At 41.2% G+C, this 10831-nt stretch overlaps 1 protein-coding gene across 5 annotated transcripts in view; it reads left to right on the plus strand.

The window, feature by feature from the left end:
• The window catches only part of Add3 (adducin 3), a 114417-nt gene extending 105504 nt beyond the window's left edge, over positions 1-8913 (plus strand). For 4 of the 5 annotated variants that reach the window (XM_028775658.1, XM_028775671.1, XM_028775661.1 and 1 more), the window contains exons 12-15: positions 704-790; positions 4304-4427; positions 6088-6183; positions 6757-8913. In XM_028775658.1, the coding sequence (XP_028631491.1) occupies positions 704-790; positions 4304-4427; positions 6088-6183; positions 6757-7049 (600 nt within the window). In that variant the 3' untranslated portion in view covers positions 7050-8913. The remainder of the gene's footprint in view (positions 1-703; positions 791-4303; positions 4428-6087; positions 6184-6756) is intronic. The other variant, XM_028775680.1, reaches the window with a different exon arrangement.
• Positions 8914-10831: the final 1918 nt, after the last annotated feature.

A 10831-nucleotide genomic window follows, 5' to 3' on the forward strand; every position in this document is an offset into this window, starting at 1 on the left:
GTGGAGGGGAGGGTACAGGGCGCTGCTGCAGGGGAGGGTGGAGGGAGGGTGCTGCAGCAGCCACCCCAGGCCCTCTCGGGGCTCTCGCATTCATACCCTCTCCAGAGTTCCCAGAACTCTAAACTACCTGCAACTGGCAAAAATCACACCCCTCCTAGAGCACGAGACAGTCACACCCGGTGGCTGTGAACAATCAGAAGTAGCCCCATAGCCCACCCCTGGTGTTAAAACAAATCACATTCGCATAATGTAACTGGTTTGTTTTTTTTTTTTTTAAGAAACCAAAATTCTCACTACAATTTTTGCCCTGTTCAGTGGTTAAATCACCAGGGGTGGCATCTGGGCATAAGCTTGGAAATTTGAATACCTAAGGGTTAAATGCATGAATTTTAGCTTGATTGGATACCTCCAGCTCTGTGCTAGTCATTAGTGAACAGGCTCTATGAGAAGAAAATCCTCAACACCTTTGTGCTTTAAAGTCCTTGTGCTCATGAGAAGTACAGTTCTCTCACAGGTAAGACAGTAGGACACTGAATGCCAGGGGGTGGAGATTAGTGCTAGCTCCAGTTCACATGGTGGAAAGGGCTTCATGGAGATGAAAATTAAAGACTCTTACTCGAGAATGTAAGACAATAAGCTTTTAGGAAAAGAGAAAGCAGAGGCTGTCGTCATGGTCACCCAAGAGCTTGTTATTTCCGTTCAGATTCGGGAACAGAATCGCTATGACCTGAAGACAGCAGGGCCACAGTCTCAGCTGCTGGCGGGGATCGTTGTGGACAAGCCACCCTCTGTAAGTTTGAAGCACTGTCTCAGGGCCCCACCCTCCACAAAAATGTTTTGCTTTTTAATTTCTTCTCTCTTTTCTTACTAAAGTTGCTGAGAGTAACCGTTTTTTAAAAAAATGAAAAGAAACCATAAAACTTAAATGCCACATTTCATCCACATTTTCAGAGGCAAAGGTGAACTGTTCCTTGTCCTAAGGACAAGGAAGGAGCACTGCAGGTTCGAGGACAGCCCAGACAGCAGAGCATGACACCCATCTAAAAAAATGTATCTGCTTTCTCTCGGTTTATTAGTTTTAAACCCTGATTCATTTGTCAGGTGTCAAGTATTACTTGTTTCTCACTTAAAGAGGAAAGGCACTGCCAATTCCCGATTTCAGACACTGTTAAATATGGAATAAAGTTTATCTCAAAAATAAGAAGAGCAGTGACCCTTTTATGGATGAACATTTAGTTCAGCCTGTTCACAGAGTGCTTCAGGTCCTCCACACTGCCTCCTGGGAGCTGTGTTGCATTTGATTTTTGTTTGCTTGTTAATAAACCACCTTTCAGGGTTTATGTTATTATGTGTTTACTATTTGAGCCAGGTGGGTCTCCCATGGTTACATTTCTTTCCTTTCTTACACAAACTCCCAGGCTTGAGTTGGCAGTTGCTTTTCTTTTGCCTTAGCACTGTGTTCAGGGATCCGTTACCATAATTCTTAGCATTGTGTTCAGGGGTCCGTTACCATAATTCTTAGCATTGAGTTCAGGGGTCTGTTACCATAGTTCTTAGCATTGTGTTCAGGGGTCTGTTACCATAGTTCTTAGCATTGTGTTCAGGGGTCCGTTACCATAGTTCTTAGCATAGTGTTCAGGGGTCCGTTACCATAGTTCTTAGCATTGTGTTCAGGGGTCCATTACCATAGTTCTTAGCATTGTGTTCAGGGGTCCGTTACCCTAGTTCTTCTCAGACCTTTGATTTGATCCTCAGAACCACACACAAAAGAGATTGCAAATAAATAACCTTAGTGATTTACCTGAGAATTATAAGCCAACTCCAACTTTAGTAAGAGAAGAGAATAAAGGTCAGAGTGGAGGCTCTACATATCCACAGACAGCTAGATCCATAGAGACTGACAACACATAGGCCATTGTAAACAGACGAGAAAGGAGACCCACAGAATACAGTTAGAGCTGAAAAGTATGATACTGAAACTCAGGAAATCACTGGGGAGTACTCTCAAAATTTATATTCTAATAAGTTAGAAAATCTAGAAGAAATTGATAAATTTCTATGTATGTATGGCTTATCAAAGTGGGCCAAGTAGCTTAAAAACAAAGAAATAAAAATAACTCAACAGATCAATAACAAGAGTCAAGACCAAAGCAGTAACAGTCTCCCAACAAAGAAACCCTTGGCCTCCAGCATCACGGTTGGATTCTATCAGACCTTGTAGAAGACCATTTTTCCTCCAACTCCTAGCTCATAAACTGGCAGAGGAACGCGTACTCACTCTGCATGCACAGTAATGCCGTAGTCACCCCACCAGATAGAGATACCATGGGGAAGCTACAGGCCGGTTTTCTCGATGAACATAGATGCATAAATCATCAATACAATGTTTACAGATTAAACTTAAGATATTGAAAGATCACACTGTGATCTAGTTGCTTTCATTGTAGGAATGTAAAGCTGGCTGGACATCTGCAAATCAGTAGACATATGGCACATAGACATACAACACGTAAACACGAGACAGTGAAAATCACATGTTCATCTCAATAGATGCAAAAAACAGCCTTTGTCAAAATTCAACATACCTTTATGATAAAAGTCCTGAAGAAGCTGAACATGGTGGTACATACCTTTAATTCCAGTACTTGAGAGGCAGAAGTAGGTGGATCTCTGAGTTTGAGGCCAGCCTGGTCTACAGAATGAGTTCCAGGACAGCCAGGGCTACACTGAAAATCCTGTCTCTAAAACCAAAAAACAAACAAAAATCCTGAAAAACATTAGGAATAGACATTTTGTACGTCAGCATAGTAACGCCAGTGTATAGTAGGCCTGTAACTAACATCGTACTGAGTGAAGAAAGACTAAAGAGAGATAAGACACTCCTGAGCAGTGAGCAAGAGGAGGAGAAAAGGACAGAGGAGACTATGAAATTCAATTATCCTTATTAAGAGAATAGCTTTGTTACGGAAAGCCATCTATAGATTCAGTAGTCTCACACACACACACACACATATGCACAGAGAGAGAGAGAGAGAGAGAGAGAGAGAGAGAGAGAGAGAGAGAGAAGAGAGAGCCCAGAACCCATGGGACCTGTGACAAAGTACCAAAGATGTGTATCAAGAAAAGGCAGGGAACTGCTTATGCACTTTTAGAGGGCTAAAACTAGGTCCCTACTTCTCACCCTACACAGAAATCAATGCAAAATGTATCAAAGACCTTAAATAGGACTTGGAGTTCTGACACTGCTGTGAAAAACATACCAGGGCTGGAAAGATGGCTCAGCACTGACCTGAGCACTGACTGCCTACCCTTCTAAAGGTTCTAAGTTCAATTCCCAGCAACCACATGGTGGCTCACAACCGTCTGTAATGGGATCTTATGCTCTCTTCTGCTGTGTCTGAAGACAGCTACAGTGTGCTCACATACATTAAATAAATCTTTTTTAAAAAATTAAACAAAATGAAAACAAAACTAAAATTCACCTGGAAGTACAAAGGAGGACCCCAAATACCCCAAGTAATCCTGAGCAAAACCATAGACAGAAGACTGCAGCTAAACGTCTCCCCTCGTGTTGTACAAGTCACCTCAGGCCTTGGAGTAAGTACTTCAAAGTTAGAAATTTTGAAACCCATAGAACTTTTCAAAAATTATAACTGATTAAAGTGACTTTTTAGCAAAACTTATTTCAGATGAGGAAATGTCGTACCATGAGTACAATCCCAATGGTCCTTGGAACTTTTCCTCACATGTGGTCATACTTACGTCCCCCACCCCACCCCTTACTCTTGCTTACCCCTCCCCAGCCCCTTCCTGTTTTCACGATCCCCTTTCACTCTAGATTTCACACAGGACAGAAAGCTGCTGTCAGGCCTCCTTGTGCTCAGTCATTTTCACTGACCAGTGATCTCCAGCTGAAGCCATTTTCCTCTGATAGTCTGACTTTGTTGGTCTTTGTGGCTGAGTAATGCTTGTTTGTGTATGTGTACGTTTTCTTTCATCACTCATCTTTCTCCATGGAACTCGGTTATATTTTGACTTTGACTGCTTCAGATAGATATACCAGGAGTTGTATACTTGGGTCATATGGTAGCTCTGTTTATAATCTGATAAGAATATTTTAAAAGTTAAAAAGCATGTCGCTTTGTCATTTCTTACAGTTGCTATGAAGTAGGTAATCACTAACATCTATATGAGTATATAATTTGTGTGTGTGTGGAGGAGACGGTGTAAATAGGCAACAGGTAGGTAAAGATATGTAAAGCACTTGGTAATGAATGTAACCTGTTGGGTTTTCCTTTGTAAGACCATGCAGTTTGAAGATGATGATCAGGGCCCACCAGCTCCTCCTAACCCGTTCAGTCATCTCATGGAAGGAGAACTTGAAGAGTATACGAAGACAATCGAGAGAAAGCAGCAAGGCCTGGATGGTGAGTTCCTGCTTAGGTTAGGTCCAGGGTCAGCGCACTGACCACATAGAGCACCCAAGCCGGAGGACAGAGGCAGGGCTTCTGCGCGCTCTTCAAGCTCCTCTGTTCTAGACCTTTCCGAGTACAGAACCACTCTGCAGCTCAGACAGAGGAACCTGTTCTTCTTGGAACATAATCAAAACATGGGCTGTATTATCATACAATCTATAACACCAAGGCCATAGGAATAAAGAATTTCCAGACACAGTAAATACAGGTCTTGCTTTGAACATTGCAGAGTATGTGGATTTTTAGTGGTGGATTCTCCAGTACATGATTTTAATGCTTTGTGAAATCTCTGTTCCTGGTGTCTCAAGTTGCCAATATAGTCATTTCAAAGTCAACATTTAATGTAAACTGCTAGGAATTTGAAGTGACTTTCCTGGACACATGGCTGCTCTAATGCAGTGGAGTTTTTCTGTTGTTGCAGGTCTTTGTAAGTTTCTAATGGGATAGTTAAGGACTGATGATGAAGGGCCAACAGTAGAGGTGCATGCCTGTGACCCCCAGCACCCAAGGCTGAGCCAGGAGGGTTTTCTGAAGAGTAGCCTAAGCTAAATGGGAGATCGAGTTAATAATAATAATAATAATAATAATAATAATAATAATAAATTGTTAGTAAGAAGCACTAGTACTTGAGTCCTAGCTCTGCTTTGCTCCAGAATTAAGGATTGACCTTAGCAGGGCACTGGGGCTGGGGCACTGGGGCTGGGGCACTGGGGCTGGGGCACTGGGGCTGGGGCATTCAGCCACCTGAAACACCATGAATTGTGTGTAAAGATGTCTGGGCAGGAAGGATTCAAGGAGGAGGATTAGAAGTCTCTGGTCCAGTAGGAGCCTCTGCGGTGGTGCGTCTGCATTTAGCTACAGCTAGCATTTCTACCTGAGGAAAACACTCAATAATAAAAGAATTGTTATCTGTGTTAGATGACACCTGGACCATCCAAGAAATCATTTTTATTAGTATATTTGTGCCTTTAGTACAAAAACAGTTACCCTAGTCATTAATGTACTTACAGAAAGTAGTTCTAAGTGGCATATTTACCTTGTTTGTTCTAACATAAGATGGAAACATCTTTTATATTTTATAAATCTCTTATTTTTGAAAGCCTAACGATGCCAGGTAACAAATACCATACTCTGGATGTCACCTTTTACATATAGTTTTGTAGCTGGTTCCTTTTACATTCCTGCATAAGCTCGCTAATACTGCTCTAACCAGAATCACTAACCGGAAATTGCTAGGGACTCAGTGGAACCTCTGCCTCGTTCATGTAGCAAACCTGCTAGGCTTTGTCAGTCTTTTCATCTAACTGGATATTTTGGTTTCCTGTACTAGCAAAAGCTAAAGCATATGTAGTCTTCATCTGGGCTGCCAATATCCATGCTTCTTTTAACTCAGTATGCAAATTACTGTTCATGGCCAGAAGTTTAACACATCAGCCTCCTCAGAATCCTAGTGACTGACTGACCTGTGGGATGACGGTTAGCATGTTCAGTTCGTCGCTGATGAGCTTGCCGTCTCTGTGAGCAGGCATTGGATGTGCACACTAACCTCTCTGAAACCGTAAACTACCTTGTTTTGTCTGCATGGCTTTTAACTGAACATCTTATTCAACAGACGCTGAGCAAGAATCACTCTCAGATGACGCTGCATCTGTTTCACAAATTCAGTCTCAAACCCAGTCACCGCAAAGTGTCCCTGAGAGATTAGAAGGTATTCAATGTAACTCCCCACAGTCGTCACCTCGTAAGTTCTGTCATTTGTCCCCATGGAAGCGATCAGACGCTTGATCACAGTCCCTCTGTCCGAGTGTTCCACACGTAGGAGATAGACAGGTGCTACTTTTACTCACTGTGGTTTTCACTGACTCACTTTGGCCTGGTTTGAGCCAACCCATAGTTTGTATGAATTTGTGGAATTAAAATGACTTGCCGTGTCATGCACCTTCTAATCAATAGCATGAAGTTGTGTACAGTTTTAAATGTCAAATGATCCTCAAACATGTACCGTCATCATCTTTGCTTATAATGATTGGATTTACAATGGGAAAACAGATCATGAGACTACAGTTCTGACTGTTCAACACTTGTCTTCTCTTCCCTTTGTATCATTTAAGAAGGTTAGCTTCATGCTAATAGATACATATGTTACTAAAATAATAATCCATCCTCATTAAAACTAAAGCAATGAATGGCTCAGGACATTGCTAAATCTCAGTTTTGCAAACAAAACAGAAATGTTGACTAAATAAATAATCTAATCCACCCAAACCCTCTCCTTTTGTAGAAAACCACGAGCTATTTTCCAAGAGCTTCACCTCCATGGACGCGCCTATCATGATTGTGAACGGCAAGGACGACATGCATGATGTTGAAGATGAGCTTGCTCAGCGAGTCAGTAGACTAACAACAAGCACGACCATAGAGAACATCGAGATCACTATTAAGTCCCCAGAAAGAACTGAAGATGTCCTGTCACCTGACGGCTCGCCTTCAAAGTCACCATCCAAGAAAAAGAAGAAATTCCGCACGCCTTCTTTTCTCAAAAAGAACAAAAAAAAGGAGAAAGTTGAGGCCTAAGTAGTCTTTTTGTAATTTGTATGTTACATTGTGGCATTGCACAGTTAAATACCGTATTTTAGTTAATCGTTAATATACGGTGGTAGATCAGATTGGGAGTACGTAGCAAACTAGACTTTAAAAAACTGGAAAGAGTTTTTACTAAAAGAAAAATATTATTGAAAACTTTCAAATTCATCTCTTTTTATATGTCCAAAAATGACTAAACTGTTCAACAGTCGCTGGTTTTACTTAGCTCTGCCCTCATGGAGCGTTGTCATGGCTGCTCATGTGCAGGCGCTGCCTGTCACTGCAGGCTCTCTACATCATGTATGTGGGAAAGAAATTGCAGTGAACAAGAGAGAATTCTTACTTCTTCACAGCGCTTCACTTGCTACTCAGACTATAATTTTGTCATGGTTACCGACTGTATCTTTGGGTCCCCCCCATTGTTTCCATGGGCATTAATGGAATGCTTTAAAAGCTTCTGCAAGATTCTAGAACATTAGTATACATTGGCACATCATTTTTTAAAAATACCTTAAGATTTGTTCGGAATTTTACTCATAGTATGAAATTCCCTTGCCTGAAGTAACTGTTTGCCAAAAAAAAAGTCATTTTAATAAACTATAATTTTTGAAGAACGTCCTTTTTTATTAGTTTAGAAAGCCCCTTATTTTTCACAGAGGGGATTTTGTACACATAATATGAGTTATTTAGTTTAACTCTTGCAAAAAACAATTTTTGTATGTTAAAACGTTTGTATACCTTCAGTATAAGGTGTCATGTGCATTTTAGCCAATCAGTTAAGAGTAAAGCATACCTGAGGCTTCTTGGTCCTGAGTGTAATTCAAGAGCCCAGGGACACGGCATCCAAAGGGCATATAAAAGTCTGGAGTCATATTTGAACGTATAATGTATTTTTCTCTTAGTATTGCTGATGGATGAAGAGCATCTCATGAGGTAACAAGGGGAAGAGGCTGAAGGGAACAGGAGAGTCAGGGACGGGAGTGAGGAGCAGCCGGACGGACGGTGATGTGTCCACAGGAGAACATGGGGATGGACTTACTGACAATAAGGCCCAAATTTCTAAAATCCTGTTTCCTGCCAAAATCAATGTCTTGGTCAACATTGAGTTTTAAAGGAGGTTAAAGTATACATTCTTTTAGAAGACGGACAGCACTAGAATGAATCAGCAGGTCTAATCCCACCAGCGAGAAGACTACCACGTCTTGATTTTTGCAAACTTAATCTTGATTTTTACAAACTTAAATTTTCTTTAACTTCCTTTCTACTGTAAATACAAAATTTAAACCTAGATTTAATATAGTTTTCTCCATTTTCCCAAGTAATGTCACAGATCAATGTAAATGGATGATCCAAAATATTCAGTGAGTGGAAATAAAGCGCCCTGTCAGGTGAGCTGGCATGCAGATGTGACGTTGACCACAGTGCTCTCTGGGCTGGTTCTGTCTGACTGTGTGATGCTGCAGACGTCCTCTTAGATCTCACTAACTACTGGAACCTGTTAGTCTCCTAGTGGAAACTTTGAGTTGCTGAACTGTGTATCTGAGGATTGTTTTATGTTCTACATCATCTTTGTTGTATTACAACGTGTGTAGACACAGTAACCTGTGAACTCTCCTTTTCCATAACTTTTAAAGAATATATATATCTAAATGAATGCAGTGTGCATACATATTTTTTAAACACAACAGTAAACTATTGCACCTTTTTGCTAATGCTTCTCTTTCCTTGCTTTGACATAATGAATGAGCCAGTGAACTCAGTGTCCTGTGGAAAAGGTGTCAAAGTTACCTGACACTGCTCTTAGATGTTATGCTAATTAATGTTAAATCACAATAAACGGTATTTTAAATATGTGCATTGGGTATAATGAAGTTTCCATTCAGGAGCGGTTTCTTAGTTTAAACTTTGTGTTCTGCCAAACTTTATGTGAACCGGTGAAGTGATAAAATTGTCCTCTGAGTTAAGGGGTCTTGATAAGCTTGTTTTTAATTTAGTAAAAAGTTCATACATATATCTGGGCTTGGTGGCACATGTCTTTAATCCCAGTACCCAGGAAGCAGAGGCAGATGGATCTCTGTGAGTTCCAGAACAGCCAAGGCTACAATAGTAAACTGTGTCTTAAAATATTTTATATACGTATATGCATCATGTATTACATGTATTTACATACGTGTGTGTGTGTCAGACGTTTTTGTCCTGGTCAGGTGTGTGGTCTAAGACTGCTGCTGGGATAGACATGTGAGCTGTGTGCTAAGCTCAAGCATTGAAACCACACGGACAGCAGTGCAGGGAATAAGCAGAAGAGAGAAAGCTCACACTTCTCTGTTAAGGTTTGATTTGTTTTCCATCCTCTAGCTCCTGCCCAGTTACATTTGTATTTCCTGTATGTCAGCCATGATAGCATGAATATCATTTGTGTCCTGGTTTTTCCTACTTAAAACAACCCGCCATAGAGACACCTGTAATCTCAGCACTTGGAGGTGGAGGCATGGAGGCTCAGGGGCTCAGGCCTCAGCTCTTGGAGGCCCTGTCTTCAGAGAGATAACCACACCCTTAGAGGTTTGCAACCAGATCCCTCACAGGAATAATTGATTTTGATTTTTTTCTACTTTGTCCTAGAAGTAGAGTGCAAGAAGCAGATGTAACACTAGCTGGAGGGTCTCACTAATCAAAGCTTTTACTATGATTGCCTAGTACAAAAACAAAGGACTTCAGAGAAGACTAGATTGATATTTTGGGCATAATGACTTGTTTCCTCAGTTTGTAAATAGCTCAGTGGTGAAAAACAGTGTTTCAGACCAAAAGCCTGCTTTCCTAAAGCAGCACAGACCATTACCCGTGTTCTCATCTGAGTGTAGCTTTGCCTAACTATTTTTTAAACTCAGATACTATGCTTATATGCAAATGAATTGGCAAGACTGGTATTTTAAAAAGCAGTTTTCTTTGTGGCCACTAGGGGGTGTGACTAACCTAACAATCCAGTGTCCGTTTCTTGCAAGCTACTTTTTTCTTAGACTGTAAATACCATGTTCGTTGTGAGGAACTTGTTTCTTTTGTTGCCTATTCTCACGAGCGTGTTCCTCGACTGTGTTCTTTTAGCAGTTCTTAGTTCACCAGGACAGTATCACCGCAGCAGTTGTGATGTCTGTGGAGAGTTACCTAGACGGTAACAAGAACAAGAGACAGCCCACAGGTTCATGCTTGTGACAATGTAATGCCTTTTTCTCACTAAGGAAGTGCTTGATAATGCCTGTCCCTTTTATGTCTCTTTACACCAAAGATTACGGTATGCATAATCTTTGTATCCCAATAAAACAGACGGTAGTACCCCCATTTCGTAGATGATAAAACTCAGGCTTGTAGAAGAGAGACCAGAAGTCCTGGTTTTTGTCCATAGATTCAGAACCCCAAAATTTGCAGTGCTTTGTGCTTCTCTCCATGTGGCTCGAGTTAGTTGTTTTGTTTTGTTCTTAGAAAAGAGCCAAGTCCAGCCACAACGAACTAAGTCAGATAAAACACTGACTTTTGATTTGAAAGAAATTTTCTTCCTCACAGTCACTTCAGAATGAAGAACCTATGGAAGGAGAGATGCCTGTGGCGGTTTCTGCCCAGAGCATCAGCTCCTGGGTCTTAACGCCAGCAAAGCCAGAGGCCTGGATCAGCTTCAGAGGGGGTCTTGGCCCAGGGGCACCCTTGTCCTTCTGTGGAGAGTCAGAGGAGACATTCAAAGATGGTTTTAAAACCTGCAGAGTTGGTTTGTCTAGACATAAATG

The sequence above is a fragment of the Grammomys surdaster genome, unplaced genomic scaffold (assembly GCF_004785775.1).
Source record: "Grammomys surdaster isolate TR1022 unplaced genomic scaffold, NIH_TR_1.0 66, whole genome shotgun sequence".
Lineage (NCBI taxonomy): Eukaryota > Metazoa > Chordata > Mammalia > Rodentia > Muridae > Grammomys > Grammomys surdaster.